A 25,513-nucleotide genomic window follows, 5' to 3' on the forward strand; every position below is an offset into this window, starting at 1 on the left:
AATGAATCAATCATGTTCTGCCTCTTAAAAGGTAGCCCCTAAGTTACTCTGTAGATTCTGTCTTATTTTTTTTTATTTTTTTATTACCATTCTGGGAAGTTTATTATGTGAGACATAGAGTAGTGTTTGATCATTCCTCCTCATCGTGACTATCAACATCACTATTTCAATGGAAAATTTCTTCACAATTTTCTTAGTAGCAAATTTAAATGGTGGAAGATTTGCTCCATTTGCAGAGGGAGAGATATCCATTTTGTGATTCATTAAGTGAATTCTCAATTAATAAAGGCATGATAAATGAGCGAGTTATTACTAACAAGAAAGTAGTATGAATGTCAAATTCAGATAAAATTCTATCCCATAATTTATCTGGATTTCGTGACCTGTGATACTACAAATTTGGAGGGAGAGGTGCTTTACAAAGGATTTTTAATTTTTTTTATTTACAGTATACAAATGAGCAAAATTGTAATTTGTGGTGCCAAACTGTACTTTAACAGGAAACTCTAGCCTTTCACTACATGAATTTTGCAATGTTTTAAAATATGCCATGTGACATGTGTCAGGTGTTGTGTAACCTTTCAAATGTCATGAACATGTTTTTTACTCTATCGTGCTTTTCTGTACTTTTCGTGTGGAGAAAGTTGTTTCTAAGGCTTGAAATTCATTTTCCAGGGCAGCATTGGAAGGCAGAAACACACGCGTTGCTGTAGTCCTGATACAACAAACTGTGCCTCTCCCAGCCGGGGAAGATGTGATGGCAGCCGAGAGGGCATCTGCGCTGTGTGCAAGCTGCGAATTGTCAGCCAAGTCTCTGTTCGTCCTTCCACACAGCGATCACTTACATGGATACACTCTCAGGTACAAAACAGGTTATCAGTACTACGTGTGTTGCAAAACTAAAAAGCACCAGAACTTTGAACATTAGAATCTGTTTTTCAAGTAAATTTGAAAGTTGATGGGGAAATGGGAAGGGTTACTTGTCACATACCTCTTCAGTAAAAGATAAAGGGTCTGTACCTAAGGTTGGATAACACCATTAAGCCTTGTTTCCATGGTAACCAAAAACTCAATATGCTGACCAAGGCAGAATTTATTTTATTTTAAAACATAAACTAAACGTTACGTTTCAACCTTCAAGCAAGGTTGTCTTCAGACTCTGTACCAAATACAAATTAAAAATGATACAAAACAGAAAGATATATATATACAAAAATCACTCCCCTTCAGACACAAGATTATTAGAAAGTTGTTTATCTGGAACATTCCTTTGCAGGTGTTCCAGCAGGTGGCCTTCTCCTGTCAAATGTTGTTTCACCTAACAGGCGATTTAGATAAACATTTCCTTTCATCTGTAGCTTGGTTGGACTCCTTATCTCACACACTTTTTCCTTATCCTTTCTTTCTTAATTCCAAGTTTCTTTTCTCCTCCTTTGCTCTTGGTCTTTCCACTCTTTCTAACACCTTCTTCCATTCTTTGTTTATCTACAGTCCCCCATTCCAGTTCATTCTGTCTTCTTCCCCTTTCTTCTCTATTTCCGTGGCCTCCTTTCATTGAAATGTAATGTTTAGTTTATGTTTTAAAATAAAACAAATTCTGCCTTGGTCAGCATATTGAGTTTTTGGCTGAGATTGGATGAATAGGAAAACTGATACTCTTAACCTGTGCTCCATGGACGAAGTGCTCCAAGTAGCCACCACGTAAGCAAAGACTTGAGAAATGTTCAGAAAGAAGATTTGAAGAACACTATCAGTTATAACCTAGGGCTGTCCAATACTGCTGCCAGTATATCAGTATCGGATAGTATTGGTTGAAATTTATTTACTGATACTAGGTGATAGTTTTCTGGAGTTTTGATCTTCACCAGGGTACACAAAGATGCTATGTGGCACTTTTGCAGTCTAATTATCCTGGAAGTTATGCACAATTTGAAGTTTGCATTTATTTTGTACCATGCCAAAATTGGATTTTGTGTGTACATAACAGGTATTTTAATATTCTGATGTAATTCTTGAATATTTTAAAGCAAATCTCTGCTAAATTAATGTATATAATTGGAGTGGAGTCATTACACACTAATATTGATCAGTAATTTGAATGACTTTTAATTGTTAGAGTTTTCTAGCATTTGTATTGATGGAAATTAGTAAGAATATCAGCATCACTATGAGCATTAGCTCAAAGTGGTGCTGTAGCCCTAAAATATACCAATTTAGCAATTAAATATGTTCTCATGTTCACTAGAGGTTAAGATTTTTACTTTTTCTTGTATGTACGCATTGCTTGCATGATAGAATTATTTTCCTGTAGTTTACGGTTATTACAAGCATAAGAAAACAGTTTTTTCTTTGTGACGTTTCAGGAGAACACACGCTCCTTTCATCAGACATTTATTTTCATTTTGACTAAAGATACAGTTATAACAATGGTTAGTAATTTTTAAACAAAATGAATCCGTTATATAATGGATGTTGTCAATGTTACATTGTTGTAATATAGCAACTTAACTGTGAAAAAAGCAGTCTATTTTATTTTTATTTTAGAATTTTTTAAATTATGAATCCCAAATATCATCAGGTAATTCAAATTCATCATTGTTTTCACAAAGTCTCTTGATGTTTTCTGTTACATTAAATTTTAAAGATGGTGGCTTACTCCATTTGTGAAAAAGAAAACTCCACACTGGATCTATGTTACCATTTTCATTATTTAATTTATTCCAGTGTTCTTCTGCAATGAACGAGGCTTCCCAGACATTCAACTCTGTGTTTCCCGTTAATCTTTTTAAAACCCTTCTCTTTTTAATCAAATGCTTCTCTTCGATGATATGAGTTGACAAACCTGTTCTTGGGTTTAGATTTATAATGTCCAAATCATGTTCGTGCCATCTTATTGCCATTTTCCTTGCTGTTTGTCCCACATAATCTTTTGAACATGAACAACTTATATTATATATTCCTGTGGTTTCCACATCTGGTAGCGAGTTTCTCATTTTGAATTCATTAAATGTACATTCCAAACTTCTTGGTGCTTTAAAAACAATTTTGAAATTAAAACTTTTAAAAATTTTTGCAATTTTATGTGAGAATCCCTTGTGGAATGGAATGCACACAAATTTCTTTTCAACAGATTTTTCATCTTTGTCTGTATTTCTCTTTTCCTTTAGTTTTCTTGCAACTTGTTTTTTGATTTGGTTTATTCTGTTAGTGTGAAAGCCATTTTCTTTTGCTATATTAAAGAGCCTTTCTTCTTCATTTTTGATATCCTCATTATTAGAACATAGTCTTTGTGCTCTCAGGAAAAAATTTAAAAATATGTTATCCATTGTTATACGCGAATGTTCTGATTTGGCATGGATGTATTTTTCCCCCGCTAATTTTTTTCTATGGACTGATGTTTGAATTGTTGAGTCAGTTGTCTTAATTTGCAGATCAAGGAAAGAAATTACATTGTTATTCATGGGTTCGCAAGTGAATTTTATGCGACGATGTGATTCATTTAACGATTTAAATACGTCCATGATGGTGTTCTCATTTTTAGCAATAATTAGCACATCATCTACATATCTGATGTAGAGTTTGATATCCGCACCTATCGCATTAACAATTGGAGATTCTATGTAATGAAGGAAAATGCTGGAGATGATTCCGGATACTGGGTTTCCCATTGATAGACCATTATTTTGCTGATAGATTTTGCCATCAAATATAAAGTAATTGTAATTTGCACATACAGTAAACCATCGAACCATTTCCCATGATTCTACTGGGTTAACCTTCATCTCAATAAGCCATCTGTGTAATGCATCTGTGGCACCTTCTATTGGGACACTAGGATATAAATTTTCAACATCAAAACTTGCAATACGATACTCACTATTCCAAACAATATTTTTTAGTTTCTGTTTGACTTCATATGCATTTTTAACACTGAATGGTGTTTGTTGTTTAATTATAGCAAGTCTTTCAACTAAATATTTGGAAAGTTTGTATGCAGGATGTGTGAAAGTTGCAATGATGGGTCGTATTGGAGTTCCCGGTTTGTGAGTTTTTGGTAGTCCAAAGGCAATCGGCAGGGTTGAATTTTTGACAATGAGTTTTTTCTTCATTTCTCTTGGTATCGTGATACTGCTTTCAATTACTTTCTTTACCTCATTTATTATTTTAGTTATAGGGTTTCGAGAGGTTTCTGTGAAATTGTTTAATTTGAAACATTCTTCCATTTTTTCTTTATAGTCCTTAATTCGGATAAGGACAGGTTTATTTTCCTTGTCCGATTTTATTAAGAAAATGTCGTTTTCTTTCAACCAGATCTTGAAACCATGAAATTTTTACATTTAAAAAAATAATTTTTAGTAAAATTTGACAATTGTTTTTAATACATATCTTATAAAATCCACATTTCCATATCCTTGGGAATTTTAGATACAACAGTGTGCTCATATCAGCCGATACTGATTAATCTGTTCCGTCCCTACTTTTAAATATTCATAGGCACCCACATGAGATGATCAGAATATTAAAATAGCTGACATTTAATTACAAGATCCACTTTTTCACACAACGCTGGGTGCAAAATTAATGAAAATTATGCATTTTGCATAATTTCCAGTATATTTAGACTCTAGAGGTGTTGCTTGGCATTTTGTATATCTTGGGAGATAGCTGGGCTCCAGGAAAGTATCAGTAATTACATTCACACTGATATTTCTGATACTGGTGCCAATATCATCGCTATTGGCTCGGCCCTATCTCTGACACAAAATAGTGAACTGAATTTACTTGGAACGAGAATCTTCGTTTTTTTAAGGAGAATAACTATGACCAAGTAAATACTGTGTTAAGTCAAAAAATCTATCCAAAATTCACATCGGAAAATTTTGTTTTTGTGGTGATATTAAGGACACCATTCAGAAAGAAAGTTCTTAAAAATTAAATGCTGGTTCTAATCAATTTGTGCAGTATCCAGATAAACATTTTGTGTTTCTTATTCTACATGTATATTTTTCCTTTCTTTTCCTTGACTTGTAGGTTAGAGAATGCCTTCAATGAGCTTGCCCAAAGCTACTATATTCATGAGTTGAAGACTGTGAAATCCCACAGAGATCATCTGAACAGAACGACTCATCAGTATTTGTTTGTACGGCATCAGTTTAAAATGGGCTTCCTCAATGAACTGAAGCAGGACATGCATGCTGCATATAAGTAAGTGTTGTGAGTTTTCTTAAGTTCAACATTTCATAATTTTAATGTGACATGATGAAACAGTTTCTCTATTTCTTCATATTTGCATTAATACATTTAGTACACTCTGAAAAACATTGTAGAATGAATTAATCAGATTGTATTGCATCTGTGGTATACTCATGTTTTTTGATGTTCTACACATTTTGGTCCCAAGTACTAACTGTCTCAAGATCTGAAAATGAACTAACTATTACAACATGTTTATAACATGACTTCTTTGGTAACATGGACAATGGAGAAGAATTTTGATAAAGAAACTCTTAGTTGCCCATTTTTTTTTATTTGTTCAGGAGCTACACACTATACATGTGTATTTCATCGTGACCCTAAAGTACACTTGTGCATTTAATATTCAGTTGTACTAAACGGTTTTAACACAAATTAAAAGGTTTGTCACTAAATATTATACCAAACATTACAAACCTTGAGTTTTATTATGTTTTTTATATTTTTTTTGCACTAACACCAAAGAAATGTTAAATTTTTGCAAGAGAGCATACAAAATCTTCAAACAGTGCAAATTACTAGAGGCACATATTTGTGGTAAACAAAAAAGCAAAATTTCAGTACAAAAACTGAGTCAATTTCGGGTTCAAAAGCGGTAAATAAAATAAAATATCGGTGTTATAACGGTGAAAAATTGGATGAAAAGTGGTACATAAAAAGACATTTTGGTTTTAAAATTGTGAATATAATAGTAAATTTAATTTAAAAACTACACTTATTCCACAGAATTAACATTTCACTTCTAATAGCCCATTTATGTAGTTATCAGAGTATTAAGTTTATTTATGAGTAAATTAGTCCATTTTTGCTTCTCCGATATTAACAGCAGAATTAATCCATTTTCCGGGAATTGCATAACTCTCAGGATAATTTAGACCTCAGAAGGTGTCAAATCGGTGAATAAACCCTAAATTTCGTGTTTAAGAGTTAATTTTGCTTTTTGCAGTTCATTTCGCATTATTTCGTGACAAAACATGGTCATAAAATACATCTCAAACCTTTCAAAAACATGAAAAATTAACACTACAATGCAGCGGCGGCTCAAGGGGTAGAGCTGCCGTGCCATGGCACTACCCTCAGAAGAAATTCATACGTCGCCAAGTAAAGTTAAATTAATACATTGATAGTTTACAGACAAGGAGATTCGAATTTTGCAATCGGTCAAGCTGACGTAACGACCGCCCCAACCTCCTCACTGCATCTCCAGCTGTTTCGTTCGTACCCTCGCGAGGCAAGAGTCCGTGCCGTGGAAGAGCTGGCCTAATCATGGACCTAACCAAGTTGACACACGTGCAGAAGTCTCAGCGAAGAACATTTCCACCATGAGCCGAGAACAAAGTGGCAGGGGGCGGGGTTAGCCCATAAGAAACCGTGCCAGTCTTAGCCTGGCCTGGAGAGGGAACTTTCGCAGTGTTGACACGACACAGTTGCCACCTTAAGAAAAAAGTCGCTAAATACGACTGGTTTGTAAGACCCGTTAGGGAAGTAATTTCTGCCTACTTTTGGAGAAACAAACCTAATATTTTTCCAAAGTTAAATGAACATTTTTGATAATAGATAGATGCACCAAGAGGGCCATCCAGACTTTTTTAAAAATATCCTATGATGATGCAAGTTTCTTTTGGCATTTCGACAATTTCTTTTCATAACAAAGATATTTTCGACATCCAGTTAGAATACGTGTGCATGGGGGAGGAGAAGGTGATAGGATTTGTTTTCCTTTCCTCTTGTAATTTTTATATTTTTAGGGAAGTTTCCTGTAGTGTATAAAGATAGGTTAGTGAGTGAAGATGAATCGGATTAGTACGTTATTACTTAAACGCATGTTGTTTTCCACGTTACCAAACGAGGACAAACATCTTGGCTAGTGGCGCAACCTCAAGGACGGTGCAGGGGGCATTGCGGAGGTTTTTTTTTTCTATTTAATTGATCACGTTGGCACTACCCATCATAGTTGCCGCCGGCCGCCACTGCTACAATGTGTTTTTTTCGAATTTCGTTTTTTCGTCAAAAATGAAATATGCGTGTCCCTACAAATTACCCATTATTCACAACTATTATTTATGGAAAATTTCATGACATTTTGTGCTTAATGAATGAAAAATACTTCTAAATTAGGTCCAAATTGCCATCGTGTTTTTTTTTTGTCAGTATAGACATACAAAAAAGCTTTAGGACTTTCTTTCCACCACTACTAAATGGAACTTCGTTTTTATTTTCCCAGATTTTACATTTTCACACATTGTACACTCCTGTTCAATTAAAGTGGCACATAAAACTGTCAGACCTTATAAAATTGCCACTTTATGTGAACAGGAGTGTACATTCAATCTTCGTTGTGTGAATAAAGTGAAATGTCATAAAATTATCTCTGATTTCACAATTTCCAGCATTTTAAAATTTTTTACTTGGTCGCCTGAAAAATGAGAAATAGAGCTTCTGTATTTGTGTACAACCTTGGTGACATTCAAATAAGAAATGCATACATGACAAAATTGTCTAATATGTTACACCAATTTATATTAAACACTATATAAGGAAACATCAAGTAAAATTGAACCATAATGGAACAGTAGCCTCTTATAAAAAATACATAATATATCTTTTACTTTCCAGGCACTACACACAAGCATATGCTAATTTGATGGAAGTTCGAATTGTCGATACAAATAATCTTGAAGTGAAGACGGTGTCTGGGTTCATCAACTACAAGATGTGTAAGTTCATGTTCCATTTGAATTTGCCGAGAGATTCAATTCAGCACTTCAGGAAACACACCGAACTTTTTAAGAGCAAAGTTGGGCCAAAGGATCTTTCTTTTGAGCATTATGCCTGGATGTCAAAACAGTAAGTATGTATGCTTCATACTGCAGAACAACTTTAAAATTTTGTTAACTTATCAATGTTTCTCTTGTTAAACTGGCAGGTATGAATCATGATGGAACATAGGCTTTTTTAACTGTTGGTTGAATGTTTCTCGCAACAGCAACATCCAGTTCCAGTGTCATTACCATATATTATATTGTATTGTGATGTAAAGTTTTATAATTACATCCAGAGAAGCTTTATTAAGGAAGCGCTTAAATTATTATATTGCCTGTTACACATTACACTAGGTATAGATCACCCATAAAATATTATCTTATTTGACATCGAATCAGTAGTGTGCCCGGGGAAGATATATGGATAGGAATTGTATGCCTCACTTAGCTCAAATAAACTTTAACAAAGAACGTTGAATACTTGAATAGCTGAGAAAATGTAGCAGGCCAGATTCACTCCCTCCTATGAAATCCAAGAGTCTATATCCAGAGCCCAAAACTCCCATGATCTGTGGATGGATCTGGAAACTACAAATCTTGTATTTGACAGAATCCACATCAGATCATATATTGTCCAATGTAGTATCAGCATATCTATAGATTTAACTTACGGATAATTTAACCTTTTGGTGCTCAAGCCCATTTTCACATGTAACCCCCTTGATGCCCAAGCCGATTTTGAGCAAAATGCAGAGTTTCAATTAAATGAGTGCAGATCGGAGGCTAATTGCCCTAGAGAGATGAGTGATATACCATTGTACGTGGAATGAACCAGAGATTCAGACTATATAAAATTTAAGCAAATTCGGCGTATATGTGGCGGTGGGGAGGGGGCTAACTCAAAATTCCAAAATTTCGGGGGGGGGGGAATGGAATTCCCCCTCCCCCTCCCCAAGAAAAAAATACATGACAGTGTCGACATGCACATGGAAATGATCGCTGACTTGTAAGGAACACATAAATATTTGCATTAGTATCATATGACCAAAGTAACGTGAGTTATACCCCCAAAAAGGAATGTTCGGCACACCACTGATTCAAGCTTCAAAATGCAGTGGTACCTTGAAATGGCTTTAGCTCAGAGACTATTTGCCCTGGAGATATGAACTATATACCGTTGTACGCAGAATGAATCACAGATTCAGACTATATATAATTTATGCACATTCGGCGTACATGTGGAGTGGGAAAGGGGGGGGGGGGAATCCCCTGAAAAATATATTTTTTTAAAGAAAATAAGGGGTTTCCACCCCCCACCCCCCAAAATAAGGATATGAAAAGTTCAAAATGCACATAGAAATTATCGCTAGCATGCAGTGGCGTGCGGTGACATTTAAACTAGGGTACGCAACATGGGCCAACCGAAATGAATTATGGGGGCCAGAACACCCCCCCCCCTCCCTGGCCATCATGTTATTCAGAAAATAAGTTTTTTCTACAATTTTATAATGGGAAATTTCTCATCCTTGTATCAATATCCAAATGTAACGAGGTAAAATAGATGTATGATATTTTATATTCGCAAACATATTCTGATAGTAGCTACGTAGAGTCCAACAATTCAACTTCGATTATTTCCTTCATGTAGTGCGATGAACATTGAACGGGAAGGAAATGGCTCAATCATTTTCCGTCCTTTCAAATTTCATGTAATAAATTTGATAAATCTCAGTATCCTCTACTATTTCACAACATCTTTTGCAGAGGAAACCAACAAATAAGGCCAACAATAGTCTCACTGTTTTTCTACTCAGTCAATCACTCTGTAGAGATATTTTTTCTTCTTCTCAAAAATCAAAATGCCTAATATACTGCTTACCATCCTTCACAACTCCTGCCTGAAACAATTCTTCCAAATCAGGAACAGACCTTCCATTTCGGATTGTTTACACTTTTTTCGTAAATTCCGAAAATCCCTTCTCCAGAATGTTATCAATAACTCCCGGTCCCCCTATTTTATCACTTCACAGCCCAACAAACAATAGAGATCCTGTAATGTAAATATGAACGAAACACTCGCTGCAAATTTCACACGACAGAAGAAAGCAAAAGTGAACCTCCCACGGCACGTTGTGTTCGATCCCGCTATGCCCGAAAACCACGCGTTCTTGTGGACGAATGAATCGGAGTTGCCAGTCGACAAAGTATTTTGTAGACGGGAGATAATTAAGGACAAGTAGAAAATACGTCAGCATACATCCCAGAACACTTCAAAAGCTAAACTACCGTACATCAATTTGCAATGTCTGGCGGGAGGGGGGGGGGCTCATTCTAATCCCATTGTAAGCATTATGTTTTTATTTTATCATTCATTCATATCGTTGGGTCAACAATCAACACCCATGCTATGGAACTCAAAGGAAATGTTGATCCCGAAAGGAGATAAACAGATACTCTCATACTCTGAGAATTGTGCGAAACTTGCAAATTGTTCACATATTTTCCCCTCGACACAGTGGCAGTCCATTCTGGTCCTCACCTCCCTATACAAAAAAAAACAACTTGCTAGTGTAGCTTTAAACTCACATAAATATTTTTTATGTGATAGTTTACGCGTATATTAAATAAGATCTTCCACCACTTCATATTCTTGCCATCCTGTCTGATTCCTGTATCACTTTTTATAATGTATTTTTATTGCAACCCAACAGTAATCTGTCTACGCGTGGCTGCTAAATGCTAGTAAGCTAAGCATTCCAGAAAAAAATATGTTGACTACTGTCAACACTGCATACGCTGTCAAAATCTTGGGTACCCTCGATGCTTAGAACCGGGAAAGAAGTGGGAGAGAGGGTAAGCGCGGGCAGACCCAAACACGTGGTGGGGTGGTCTGATCTGAGCCAATGGGATTACCTTCCGAATTTCTAGGGTACCAAGCAGAAGAAACAGCGTCTTTCTGCGGAAATCGGCAGGAACGCGGATCGGGTGGGTACCCAAGCCACAATCGGGATAATTCGGAACTGCCTTCAGGAAGGCAGCAGCGTGTTAGTGCGAAAATCGGAATTTCTTGCAGTGGAACTGCTTTCGGAGCGATAATTGTTGAATTTTCATGTTCGGGGAAGACGAAAAAATGTTCATTTTTTCTTACTGTGTTGTGGTTACGCAGAGCGTACCTTGCGTATCCTGAATGCACGCCGCTGCTAGCATGTAAGAAACAGAAAAATATTTTCATTTTTGTCATATGACCAATATTACGTGAGTTGTACACTGGCGAACTTTTAAAAAAGGTCTCCCTCCTCTCAGTTAGATTGGAAGCAACAAACAAAAACCGATATAGAGTTGAAAACATTCCAACGTCAATGCCGAAACTCTATGCAAGATAAGGAAGAGGTGCACAGTTGTCAGTAGTGAACACCACACAGAAGAGCAATGTTAACCACGAGTCATCAAGGAATTAGCACAGCATTTCTTTCTATGGTCATTAGGCCTCGGAAGAAATATTTCTTGTCCATTTTGAGCTTTCAAGAAATGAGGTTCTGAGCTGGCGATTTATTTCCTTCATGAATGAAAATAGATTGTTAATTTTTTCGCTTCTTTTCTCTCTTTTGTCATTAGCTCTAAAACAAATATAAAAAGAAAACTAGCAAAGAAGGTCATTTCTTTCGGCACGTAACAGGCATATGTGGTAACTTTGCTATTTTTACGACCATATTATATCCCTCTTGTTTACTTTCAACAATAAGGACGAATGTTGGAGTGACCAGAAAAAATGAACGAACACAATAAGCTCTTAAATATTACCCACGCTTCGAAAATAGATCCCGGCCCCAGTGGCAGAGTGGTTACCACATCATGCTACGACGCCAGGCATCCCGCATTCAAATCCTGGCCTGGGCATGGATTTGTGAGTGTCCATTCATCAATTTCATCATATCGTCACTAATCCCCTTATTTGATTGAGTTTGATTTATTTAGTTTGTGTTTGAAGTCCACTTTATGCACAGTAAGGCTAATCGGGACTGGACCTACAGTTTAAAGTAGGATCCGAACCACTATGTGCCTCCACCGGGTATCGAACCCGGGAACCCTTGTTCACAAGGCGATGATGCTCCCACTGCACCATCGGGGAGGCCTCCCCCATATTTGCAACTTAGCCAAAAGTGGCACAAAAAGCGGAATAAAATAAATCAAATCAATCAATCAATCAATCGAACATAGGGTCTCCGGTTTCATAGAGCAGTATGCAAAGCACTCGTTCATGAAGACCCTCAAAATTGAAATAATAAGTGGAACAAAAAACCTGATATTAGAGTATTTTAAGAGTTTAGGCAGATTAACAGTTCACGTCAAGCTACAACAATTTCACCTGAATTGTGTGATATATGGTTCTGCCCTAATATAATTGAACGTGCTCTTGCGATAATAGTTACACATTTTCGTCTTGCAAAACACAACCTCGACTCGGCATGATATGTGCATTTTCTTGCCCCTTTTCTGTATTTTTTTCTATTTAGGATATATTACGTTGCCTTTTTGCCTCTTGGTTAATTCGTGGCGATGAGAATGATTGACCAATTGATAACATGGATGTGATGGGGTAAACATGCCTTAATCATGGTTCGAACTTAAGACGTCTGTCTTCAAAGCACATTACAATCTGCCACGTGTGTCTTTTCATCTCCAGTCACCTTTAATTTCAAGAGGTAGAAAACGACGTTACTCAAACAAATTTATAAATAATTCCCATGAACATAAACATTTGTTGCACTTGTTAAGAGACATCCATACCCTCGTAATGTTATAAGTAAACGATGTCCCAGTTGATGTCCCAGGAACCCTTCCTTGCATGAAAATCACACTGTCCACATGATTTACAACTGAATGCTTACTAAAGTAATAGAAATGTGCATCCCCATTTCCATTAATCGTTCACTCTTCGTATATTTTGAGATCAGCTAATTCGGACATACGACCCTAAGACAGCTACACACTGCCAAAAAAACTGCAGTGTAAACAAAGTAATTACTGTATATTTATATATTTTATTTTTGGTAATGGAATAATTTTCCCTTCAGATTCTTATTTATGTTTGTTTGGTTTATTTTACTTCACTTTTCTGCCACTTTTGGGTAAACGCGACGATGAGGATGAGCGATGAAATGATGAAATTGATGAAGGGACAGTCACAATGAACACCGAACAAACTCAATGTCAAGGCGGTGTTTAAGCAAGCTGTGTTAACCACTCTACCACGGAATCTTTTTTAGTTAGGAGAAATTGTTCCTTGACAGCGAACTAAGAACAGTTAATATGCGTCACGTCAGAGTTTTAATATTTTAATTTTCTAACAATCAATTGGGATTTATTGTTAACCATTTTTTTGCCTACTTAAAAACTTCCACACAGTTAAGATAGTTTACTCTAAGGACAACAGTGTTAAAGACTATGCTGGAATGATTAAGCACACTATGATGACGGAAAATAATAATTCACATGACTATATTCATGCATTACATAGGTGAAACATTAATTTTCGTTCAGGAAGAAATATTGAAAAACGCAGGACACAATGACCAATTGATTTATTTATTTTACTTCGCTTTTCTTCCAATTTTGAGTAATCCCATAGATAAGGATGAGAGGTGAGTTAAGACGAAATTTGTGAAAGGTAATCACAACCGTAGGACACAGCCCAAACTTCACAGACCATTATACTGGCTTTGTGTCCAGACGCCAGATCCTCGTTAGTCTGCAAAATATACTCCATTCTCACAATGACGTAAGCATTCATAGAAGAAATTTGTATATCATACTCCCCCCTCCCCCCAAGAAATGTGAGCTAAACTAGTGCGCATTCTGTGATATGTTCATTACTTCTCAGGAACCACTCGTGGCCTTCAACTAGTTTATCCTGAAAAAAACTGCGGGTTAGGATGTTAACAGATATTTCAGGGACAATATCCAAAGAATACTGTCACATACTCAGAATGCAAAACATTTCTATTTTCTCATTTCTACTACAACCCTGGCGAAATAAAAGGCAGCTGGAGTGTGGTGCTGATCGTATCACCTCCAAAATGGCCGAGCTCGAGAATATGCGGTGTCCTACTACCACATCCTCTAAATGTGCCTTCATGGCACGTTGCTATACACACGAGGAACTTTACCTAACCTTTACTACTACTAACTTCTCATGCCGGGAATTTTGCTATTTTTTATACTTTTTTATTTGCCCATTGCTAACCTGGCTCATTCCCAGCCATAACAGCAATTAGTCGATTCAATAAAAATACGCCAAACTTAAAAAGAAACGGCACACACATATACACAGAGATAGTGGGGGGGGGGGGGTGTAGGAACACAAAAATTTTCCATAAACTGCCCAGATCATGCCTGACAAGACTCCAACAGAAAGCTTTCCGGAAACAAGTTTCCGTGCACATAGGGTAGTGATGGCCTTGTCTGCAACTGCCTTCCCCCACTTTCTTATCCAATACAGGAGTAATGAAGTGTTTCCAACTACCTTCCAATCTAACTAAGAGGAGGGAGACCTTTTTCTAAATTTCGCCAGTGTACCCCTGAAACGAAAGGCTTGTACGCCACTGTCTCAAGCTTCGGAATTGAGCGAACTGCAGAGTTACATTGAAATGACTATAGCTCAGAAACTAAATGCCCTAGAGTTATGAAAGATTTACCGTTGTACGCAGAATGAATCACAGATTCAGACGATATATAATCTATGCACATTCAGCGTACATATGGAGGGGAAAGGGGGAAATCCCCTCAAAAATACTTTTCTTTAAAAAAATGGCATTTCCCCCGCCCCCCGAAAAAAGTCAAAATGCACAAAATGCAAAAGTTATGCAAATTTGGAGTATATATGGGGGGGAAGGGAGAAAACCCCCAAAAAATATTTTAAAAAATTGTCACTTCACCCAAACAATGTCCTCGCACTTGGGCACAAAACAACACCTACGCACAACATTCACGGACGAAAAGCTAGAATGCAGTGAAAAATGAGCGCCGATTCTTGCAGCTGCTTGAAATTCTATTTTTAGACAATGCAGGGTAAACCTGCCGCAAAATTAGTTTGGTATTGAGAGCTGAAGGAACACGCGACACGGTGTTGCCATATCGTGCGATACGGTACGCAGTGCAGTCGTCTGGCGCTGTGTCGAGAAAAACGTGTTATGAAAAGGAACAACAATGATGAAATGAGTTATTGTTATTGTCATTGTTTTTCGAGGAAACCGGGATTCATTTACGTGTTATGAAAAGGAACAACAATGATGAAATGTGTTATTGTTTTCTCTCTTCATTTCCATATCCCTTACAACATGAACGAATTAACGAAACGAGCATTTTTTACAGGTTATCTTTTAAATCCATTCTGAAAATATTTAATATATACACATGCAATAACCATTTCTTTCCGAAGTCGCCATTCAAGTCTGCCCATCTTTCAATTATACCGCAACTGAAGTGCACAAAGGTCCAGCTGTTGGGGCGTGTGACTTTCATGCGGGTGACCTGTGGTACTTTGTGGAACTTTTTCAAATATCCTGAGCGACTACGGGGTCGACTCAGCCCAAGTGATTACCTGGGGCAAACCTGGGGTAAAGGCGGTCGGTGAACCACATCACCTCCACAATATGGCCTAGGTCGAGGTCGAGAATGTGTGGAGCCCTAACTCTACATCCCCATATGCCTACATACTTTATATACATTTGTTTAAAATATGGAAAGAAAAGATAAGTCAGTTACATCAGATATATAACATAAGATTATCAAAGTAAATGAATAATAAATAATTTAAAAAGCACTGTACCTTGAAGATTATTCCAGAGGTAAAACACCACTCATCTGTAAATCACTAATGTTATCGCTATCCGTGCTGGAGCTGTCGTCATCTTCATCTGAGGAATCACTGGAACTACCGATATTTATGATGAGTTCTACACTTTCCTCCAAAATACCCTCATATTCCCATGCATCTTCAATAACTTTTTTGGTGTGACGCACAATATTTCTCCAATTCTCGGGTGTTACCGAGGCTGTAGCTTCTTCAGTCAGTTTCACTACAGATGACATGGTGAATTCTTTGTTGTTGCGACCAACATATCCTTTGATCTGCGCCCATATCATTTCAATGGCATTAAAATGGCAATGGTAAGGAGGGAGTCTAACTACTTTGTGCCCATGTTCTGCAGCAATGCTATCAATGACGTACGTAGGAAACTGCGGCTTGTAACGGTTAACGAGTTCCATTAATTCCACCTTCTTCAGGTCTTCATTTACTGGTACATTTTTGCGTGTAAGCCACTGAACAATATCACTTTTTTTAGTCGCCATAGTTGGAGCTTTGTCCAAAAGCACGGAGTGATAACTTGCATTGTCACATATGATAGTGGACGGTGTGTGTAGATTGTCAAGAAGCGAGTCCTGAAACCATTTTAAAAATGTGGCATGGTTCATTTCTTCATGATAGTCCCCCGTTTTCTTAGAAGTAAAAAGCAGACAACAGTTTGGAATGAACCCTGAGGATGTACCGGCATGAAGTAATATTATCCTGCCCCCCTTACCTAAAGGCAATCCCATCGTACCCTCAGGTGTGTCATCAGTCCATCCTTTATTCACACTGTGATTGGCGTTTACCCAGGTTTCGTCAAGCCAAACAATTTCATCAAAATTGTGCTTCGTAATTTCCCTGAGGAATCTACATCGCCATGCAGAAATTTAAGGTTTTTCCATCAGTATTTTGCGTCCATTAATTTTCTTGTATGAGAATCCCAGAGATTTTATGACTGTTCTTAAAGATGTTTCCCCACCTTGAAAAAGTCCCGAATCTTTCAACGAAATGTGCAGTTTCCCAACAGTGGGATGATCTTTCCTCCTATAATACGAGTAAATATGGCGACGAATAGCGTCTTGCTGAAAGGTATCTAAATTTGTCACGCGTTTACTGATATTCCTCTTCTTTCCTGGGGTTTCCAATTTTGAAGCCTCGCATTGATTTATTTCCACCACATTATATTTTTCTTTCCCTATGGTAACAATGGTGTTCTTAGACACGCCGACAGCAGCAGCAGTCCTGTCCACAACTTTATTTACAGATATGATTGGACCCCCATTGTTTTTCTCTTGCTCAAAATATTTGCGCACAGAACAAACCATCTCCCGCGTTTGGCCTTTGAGAGGAATTCCTTTACCGAAGGCTTTATTTATTTTAGTGCATGGCCTCTTTGGTACATTGTCATCTCGATTATTGTCTCCTGTGTTTGACATTATTCACACAACACACACACAAGCAGAACACAGAAAATTATGTACAAAAAAAACACACTAAAACAACACGCTATATACAACAAAGAATACTCTAAATTCAGTAAACTCTAAACAAACGGACCGGTTAAAATATCACAGAAACGCAACGCAGCAAACAAACAACACGTCTTCTCCCAACAACATGAATCTGATCGCAAGAACAATCGCCCGATAAGCGGCAACACCGTGATAAACGTTTTCTGTTGCTACGTAACCAGGGCTTTGGTGAAGCATTGGGAAGATTTTGATTGGCTCGCATGACAATAACCCACCCTCCCGCAGTGAAGGAGACCCCTTTCCTCCACGTGCTTCTCAAGCGTCAATACCAAACTAATTTTGCGGCAGGTATAACTCCTGTCGCAACTTGTGGACACTTGTGTTAAAAAAACAAAGGTTTCCTTCAGCACGCTTCGAAATTCCATTCTCACAACGCAGATTCAACAACCAGTCTTCCCCCACCCCCACCCCCTGCTTGCACCCTCACGGAAAAGTTTCATTTTGACATCAGATACTTATAAACAAGTTTCCTTCGAATGCAGTTAACAGGCGGGAGTGAAAAGCATTGCTTTAGAACAACAAAGCCTGTCTTCCTTTGTCGGCAAAAATTTTCCCTTGAAAAGAGATGCAAAAGAGAAGTCCCTATTCCCGCCTTTTCACCTCCATTTTCATGAAGAAAAGAAAAAGGTGCAAGAAACATTTCTGTTAAATACATGTGTTAGGAACAATATAAAAAAAAATCGAATTTCTAGCCAAAAATAGAAAAGTTATAACGTAAAAACTACGACCTTGACACAGCGTCTCGATCGAGACACTTGGGACCGTGAGGGTTACATTTGGGTATCTCGATCGAGACGCTTGGGTCCCAAAAGGTTAATGACCACTTATTTTTCATTTTAACAAATTGGGGTCATGGTTGTTCTGATATGAGTCCCTTGTTTATCAGTCATTGTTGGTAGTGGTGCTGTTGCCACCAAAAAGGTGTATTTATATAAATGTATGTATTCATTTAAAAACATATAATTGCACAGCAACTTTCATTACAGTAAATGCAACATATTTCTGTTCTCTTTTTTACATTTTCCATGATGTAATTTTTATATGTTGTAGAAACAGCATGTAGACATTTAATACAGTTATGTAGACACTAGATAGTTGGGTGATATATCATCCAGATGATATATCATGATATTGAAAAAATATCGGCCAGGCAATATATATCGTGTTGGTGATATATCATCACAATATTTTGACGATATATGTTGTCACAATATTGTGGCAATATATTGTCACGATATTTGGTGTTATATCATCAATATATTTTAGCGATATGTATTGTGTCAGTGATACAGAAGGTCATTTCACATCCATGGTAACAAAGTTAGAACCCACCTCACCTTAAGAAAATCCGTGCTCCATGTGATACCCCTGTCTTGCAGCAATGGCCGTGCAGTGGAGTTTCCATTGGAGGAGACTGCGTTGAAGAACACATTGGTCCAAACGATCCCATTCCTCCTGACAATCTTTCCAAAGACCCTCAATTATGCGGGGCCGTCTGCTTCCCAAGGCTCGTTTCAACAACGGAAACCCACAAAAATCCATGGGAGAGGCATTGGGGGATTTCACGGGAATGTCTGTAAAGGGGATTGCATGAATGCCCGTTTCACGTGGACTTTGCCGTATGACTGGATGCCTTGTCCTGGTGGATGACAACGCGAGATGTGTCACTGCCATAGAGAGAAGGAATATCATGTCTGTAAAGTGGATCCAAAATATTCGTCTGGTAATAGGCTGCATTCATTTTAGCCTTTTTGTCAACTCTGCGCAGTGGAAGTTTGTCGTTATAGCAGTAACCACCAACAACCATGAACCCACATGGAAAACTTTCAGCACATTCGCGTACCCACTCAGATCGACCTCTTGCATCACGTGGACGATAGTAGATGGCCCTTTATTTTATCACATCCCGACAGATACACCCATGCTTCATCCAGGGACACCACATACTTCCAGTCGTAGATGGCGTTCGTAGAACTTCCGACTGTTGGTTTTCCTCACCTGGACATGTGAGGCACGCAGCTTATAAACTTGAGCCTTGTGCTTCCGCACAAGTTGTAAATCTTGGGCTATGATGCAATTTACAGTTGCAGGGGAACATTGCACTGCCTGTGCAATCGCTCTTTGCGTTGCAGGGTTTTCACGTCGCACCAAGGATCTCACTTTCCGCACAACATCGGGGGAACGCTTGGGCTTCCGATATGTCCGAGGCTCACTTTGACTAGTTCCAGCAACAGGTACGGTGCAAGCTTTATGGCGATTCAACACTGCGTTGATGCCCTTTTTTGACACATGGAAGGCTTTGGTCTGGTACTGTCTAATTATCTGGCTATAACTATAACCATCGTCAGAAAGGGCACAGATGTACCCCTCCCAAAAGACTGAAATTTTCGGTGCCATATAAACACTCACTCGCACACCAACCGTCTTCTTTGCAAGTGAACACACACTACTTTTGTCCTATCGGCTCTGGCTGCTCTGTGCTGTGCCGCTTCCTGGTGATCGAAATTGTTACAATCGACGTGAAACAACCTTCTGTATATCATCACGATATTTGGCAATATATATCGTGGATATCATGATACAGAAAAAATATCGTATCGTATCATCTGTGACAATATTTTCTTGACGATATATTGCAATATCAAATTTCTGATATCGTCTGATATCCCTAGTCATAACCATTGTTAAAACTGTATCTTTCATCAAACTAAAAATACATGTCTGATGAAGGAACATATGTTCTGAAATGCCAGAACAAAGACTGTGTTTCTAAGCTTGTAACAACCAAAGCCTACAAGACAAATTATACCAGATAGGGAGTTCATTAGTTTTCATAGAAGATAGTATTAGTCACTTACTGCAGATTAAAGAAAGCATGTTTCTTAGGTCAGCATCATGGTAAACAGCATCATTGCTGAGAAAGTGTTACCAGCACAGTTTTGCATGTATTGATTACACATGTACTGTTCTGAACACCAAAATAAGTTCTTTTCTAAAACTCTAATGTTACCCATATAGGAAACCTCACGCTGCATAGGTAGTCTTAAAGCTAAATTTAACACAAGTCAAAACATGTATCTTGATAGTGTAGTGTGCTGAAAATATTTTATGGAAAAAGTTTCATATTTCCCCCAATAATCTTGTTTTTACAACTAATTTATTTTGGATGTCCACTGCTTCGAGCCCTTGTGTCTGGGATCGAGGTGGTATTGAGTCACTGTAATGTGTACACTCGGCTAGCCTCAGTGATGCAATAACACCACCTTTCCAGATTCCATAAGCCATTTTAATGAAGGCAGTAGACCTTCGAAATTAATCCTACATGAGAACAAGAAGGGCAGTGCAGAGTCATTGAACTTTTTACATACATATATGTTTTTGTAGCGATCCAAACCTTTGGATCTGCCTATTTTGTCATAGCAAAGATCTTCCTGATAGCATAGTGACTACAGTTATGTCTTGTAATTAAATGACCACAGTTTCGGATCATGCTTTAAAGTATAGATTGTCCCATTTAGCCTTTAAAACAAACTTTTTACAATGTTAACGACACATGACATGAAGTACCAAGTGTTTTATGTTAGTGTTGAGTGTGTAAGTTATTGGATATGTTAGCTAAATTTGGTTCTGGTATTTAGGTTCTGTGTGTTTGGTGACATCTTTGATGAGGCAATTAAGCAAGGGTTGCCAGCTATCCAGATTCAACATCCAGGCTTTTATTATCAGCAAGCAGCACAGTATTCAATACAGAGGAAGCTGGCTTCCCTAGAATTATGCAAGGTACAGTATGTGAACTATTATTCAAACTAATAAACTTATACTTCAGTTTCACTACATACGAGAAGTTGTCCTATTCATATATAATTGTCATGTGCAATCCTCTTTCCAAGTCAAATTTGTTGAAAGTCAGTCAACATAAATGCTGGAGACTATGTTTGTGCTTAGGTGTAAGGGAACTTTGTGAGAGGAAAGTGACAAGCTACAATTGACAAGTGCGTTCACATCGAAGTGCCAAACAGCAAACGACAGGGACCGCTCCTCTCTGTAAAAAAGCATTCACTGTACATACATGAACAACAGGACTGGAGGCAACACGATGCACGCTTATTGAGAAACAGCCCAATCTGAGTGACAAGGAAGCGACAAGTGGTGCATGCAGCTTGTGCCACCTCGGCACAAAAGGTTGCATTTATTTCTGAAGATTCATTTCCAAGTGACACATGTCACCTGTTGCTAATGGCTTGACACTTCAGTTACCTACAACATGACCTTTTGTTGCCTTGTAATCAACCAGGTTCAATCCACAATAGTGGCACATTGCACTGGTTCAGTTCCAGTGTGAGCATAAAGTGGGCTTAAAACAAACAATCTATGATGTTTGATTTCTCTTCTTGAGTGGAAATTGTATTGAATTAATCATGTTTGTACAATGAAAAAGAATGTGCCTAGAATACACAAATCTGCAAATTATTATTATTATTTTTTTTTTGTGAGACTTTTTACATGTTTTGATGATTCTTGTAGTTTCTGATACGCTGAAATGAGAAATGGTTTCCATTTTCCTTCATTACATCAGGGTTTCAGGCAAATCGGTGACAAATGTAAGTTAAATTCTGGGCATAAGGGGGATCAATGCCTTATCGTCCTGGTTGTTGTCGTAAGGTAACTTTCTAGCTTTAGCCAGGTGGGACTAAGGAAATTCTGGGGAAAATTTAATGAATTCCATAAATTCTTGCATGACACCCAGGACCTGGCGAGTTCTACGCAAACTCTATTATACAGATTGAGTAATTTGTGTCATATCTCATGGATTTTGGAGTGACTATTCTTGGAAAACAAAAAAGACAAACTGACGAAACCCATCATGGGACATTTTCCAAAAAGAATCAATGATGTTGAGGTTTCTACTGTAAACGTAAAGAAAACTTCAGCCTTAAAAGGCTTGTAACTTAACTAAACATTACTTTCATCAGTACGATAATTCACACTGATAAATTGATAAATTTTCTTGCAAACTTATCCTGTTGTCTTTCTATTTGTGGATTTACATTGGAATATTGAGTTTACATAATATAAGAGTACAATTTGTTAGTTTTAGAGGTATTGTAAATAACTTCTTTTTAAGCTGTTATGTGAAACTGATAAATAAATTACTTGTGAATCAGTCGAATTTGCCATTTCCTTGCACTCAAGCAGTTCGTATAGTTTATCAAATTCCAATGTGGCCCAATTGTTCCAGCACCATTCTTAAAAACAATCTCTGCTATTGGATGTCAATATCACTATGGAACAGACACTATTGATTTTCTTCATTCCGTGAATTGTAAATTACAACTTTTCCTTGCAGAACGATTACTGAACACTCCAACGTAACGATAATAATAATAACAACAAATTTTGTGGGGCAACATGCCATGATGGAATTCTTTCATCAGTTTTATCAGACTCAGCATCCCAAAAATCTATCACACATACATTCTGAGCATTATTTTGGTCGTAGAGCATTGATAATGTCAGAATATCGATTTCTAATTTTTGAGTCCAGCATACTCGTGAATTGATAGTTAAAAGATACCCTGAATGATTTAACCTGGATGTAATCAGTTAATGATTACCCAATCTGCAGAAACTTTCTGAATTTGAATTTTCAAGGTTTTGTCAGTACCTGAGCATTAAATGTGGGTTTTAGCATGTATTCACATTTTACACCATATGCATGTATGAAGAAAAGCCATTGTATGATGCTCTGAGAGAGTAATTTATGTTTTCCAGAATATTACGAGCTACCCAAAACCAGACCCATTGGAAGGATCGGAGTTCATGGAGTTTTACGGTCAAAGACCTTGGCGTCCAGGGAAGCTGAGTGCAGAACCAGCGGATCCAGCCAAAGAAAAGGAAGGAGTGCAGGCTCTACAGTTCCAGGAAAAGAACCATGTGAATCATTCGGTGAGTAAAATGTGTAACCCACTTGAGTGAATGTAATTGAACAGTCAAAGTAAAGAGTTTGCAGGAATAATACCTGGCGAAGTACGATAACAAGTGTTCTCGGTTTACCAGCCAGGTTAAATCGGCTTCAGCATCCAATGTTTTGAGCACATACATTGTTATCGTCAGGGAATCACGTCACGAGAAAAACTACAAATCCTACAATATCATGCATATAAAAATAGCATAAAGTATTTTTTTTTAAATGTGGTATTTTATGCCATGTGTCATTAACATATTAAAATCTAAGACAAAGTTGCAACAGATTTTCTGATTAACTTCGATCCTTCATAAGGAAAAGGGGATATGAACTAAAGTGTGGAAGAAAATTTTCATGCTCGGTCATTTTTTTTTACAAATCTTCCACAGGGACAGAGGGAAAAAGGACTGAACTTTGGGAAATCATAACCTTTTTTCCATCCCTGAAGAAGGATAGAGCTCAATCTGGAATAGTGAAACACAAAGCAAAGGTATACAGTGGAACCTCCATTTTATGTTTTTCGAGGGATTAAGCTGAAAAACCTTAAAATGCAGGAAAATGTAAAATCAAGATAAATTTTTTAACATTTTACTATGTTGGGACCTTCAAGATTGAATGTTTAATGTGGGAAAATGTAAAATCTGGGAACATAAAATAGGGCTTCCACTGTATTGTGTGACTTTTTCTTAGCGGTTTTTAAGCAGGAATCTTGTGATAGTGAGTGCACTAGTGCAGATTGGTGGTGTCAGGTTTCGGTCCACTTCATGCCAATATTTTCCCATCTTGAAATTTCTTCATGTTATTAACTTCTGGGCACATCATTTGGATTATGATATTGATCGTGAGAGCTATAGGTCTTCAGAGGATTACCCTCATTCTAACAACAAAATGTGCCACAGTACTTGTACATGCCGAAAAAAAAAATTATGTAGATATGCTTTTCCTTCTTTTTTCAGATGATCATTATTGTATTACTTGGGAGTGCAATGTCCCAATTCAAAACCTACAGATGTCCAAGAATGAGAAGGCATTTAGGTATGTCAGTTCCTGGTTAACAAAATTGTAATGTTTTTGTAGATACAGGCTTTTTTGAAGCATTTGCTTTAATGCCAAACTATAAATTAAGTCTCATATATGTACTAATTCAACTTGAATGGATATGTATAACTGCTTACTTTATATGTCTTTGTGTGTTATACAATAATGTCTCCCAATAGGTTTGAGCTGAAACCACTCTGAACTGATAATGGTACTTGACAATTTAATATTGTTCAGAATATTTATAAATTTTAATATACTGAATAATATATCAATTTACCAGAGTTCTATTTTAAAGTTTATTCGTTTCTCATACATGATAACATATTAAAATACCTGTAATTTAATCACAAATTCTAGAACTGTAGTGCAAAATTAATTAAAATTGTGAATTTTACATTTTCAGGATATTTATACTATGTAAGAATGTCTTGTAGTAGACCTCATGATATACCCAAACTGCAGAAAATTATTGACCAGTATTGATGATTTAAAGAAAAAATAATACTTTCAATACCACCAAAATTGGCTCAACCTTGGTCGCCAACCATACATGAGCAATGGTATTTGATTCATTTTGGTTACTGGGGTGTAAGGGGTGACCTTCCACATAATACACCCAATTGTCAACCTCACTTCCACGTAGTACCCCTGGACTGCATTTTGCAGACTAACGAGGCTCTGGTGACTGGCCTAATGGCCAGTATAATTTTGTGTTTTGTCCTTGTGTGTGCTGAGTGCCTCTTTACAGCCTCAGCTTTTAACCGGTCAGAATATCTTAGTTACGACACGACATTACAGTTGTGTAATTTTAGTTCTGCTAAGACCCCGTATAAAGTGACGGGTGCAAAATAGCCTACGTGCTGACACACCCAAAATTTTAAATTCAAATTCATTTTGGTTGCATATTTAAGGTGGTAGGAGGGAGCTTGAATTTTGCTGAAATTTTCTGAAAAAAAATACTGCTTTACGCCCCTTGTCGATGTAATTACTCTTCTAAGGTACAGCTGTAATGAAATGATGGAGTTTGAGGACTATAGACTTAATAAATGGAATTTTTTTTTTTAAAAAAAATTAAGCCCCTCCTCCCAAATTAAATTGTAAAAATGCACTG

At 37.3% G+C, this 25,513-nt stretch overlaps 1 protein-coding gene across 2 annotated transcripts in view; it reads left to right on the top strand.

The window, feature by feature from the left end:
- gry (trafficking protein particle complex subunit 11 gry) overlaps nt 1-25,513 on the top strand; it is a 70,115-nt gene that overhangs the window by 11,402 nt on the left and 33,200 nt on the right. For both annotated transcript variants that reach the window (XM_083128393.1, XM_083128394.1), the window contains exons 4-9: nt 676-861; nt 5,032-5,205; nt 7,870-8,100; nt 21,035-21,176; nt 23,169-23,342; nt 24,318-24,396. In XM_083128393.1, the coding sequence (XP_082984519.1) occupies nt 676-861; nt 5,032-5,205; nt 7,870-8,100; nt 21,035-21,176; nt 23,169-23,342; nt 24,318-24,396 (986 nt within the window). The remainder of the gene's footprint in view (nt 1-675; nt 862-5,031; nt 5,206-7,869; nt 8,101-21,034; nt 21,177-23,168; nt 23,343-24,317; nt 24,397-25,513) is intronic.

This window comes from Lepisma saccharinum, chromosome 9 (assembly GCF_977018435.1).
Source record: "Lepisma saccharinum chromosome 9, izLepSacc3.1, whole genome shotgun sequence".
NCBI classification, from domain to species: Eukaryota; Metazoa; Arthropoda; class Insecta; order Zygentoma; family Lepismatidae; genus Lepisma; species Lepisma saccharinum.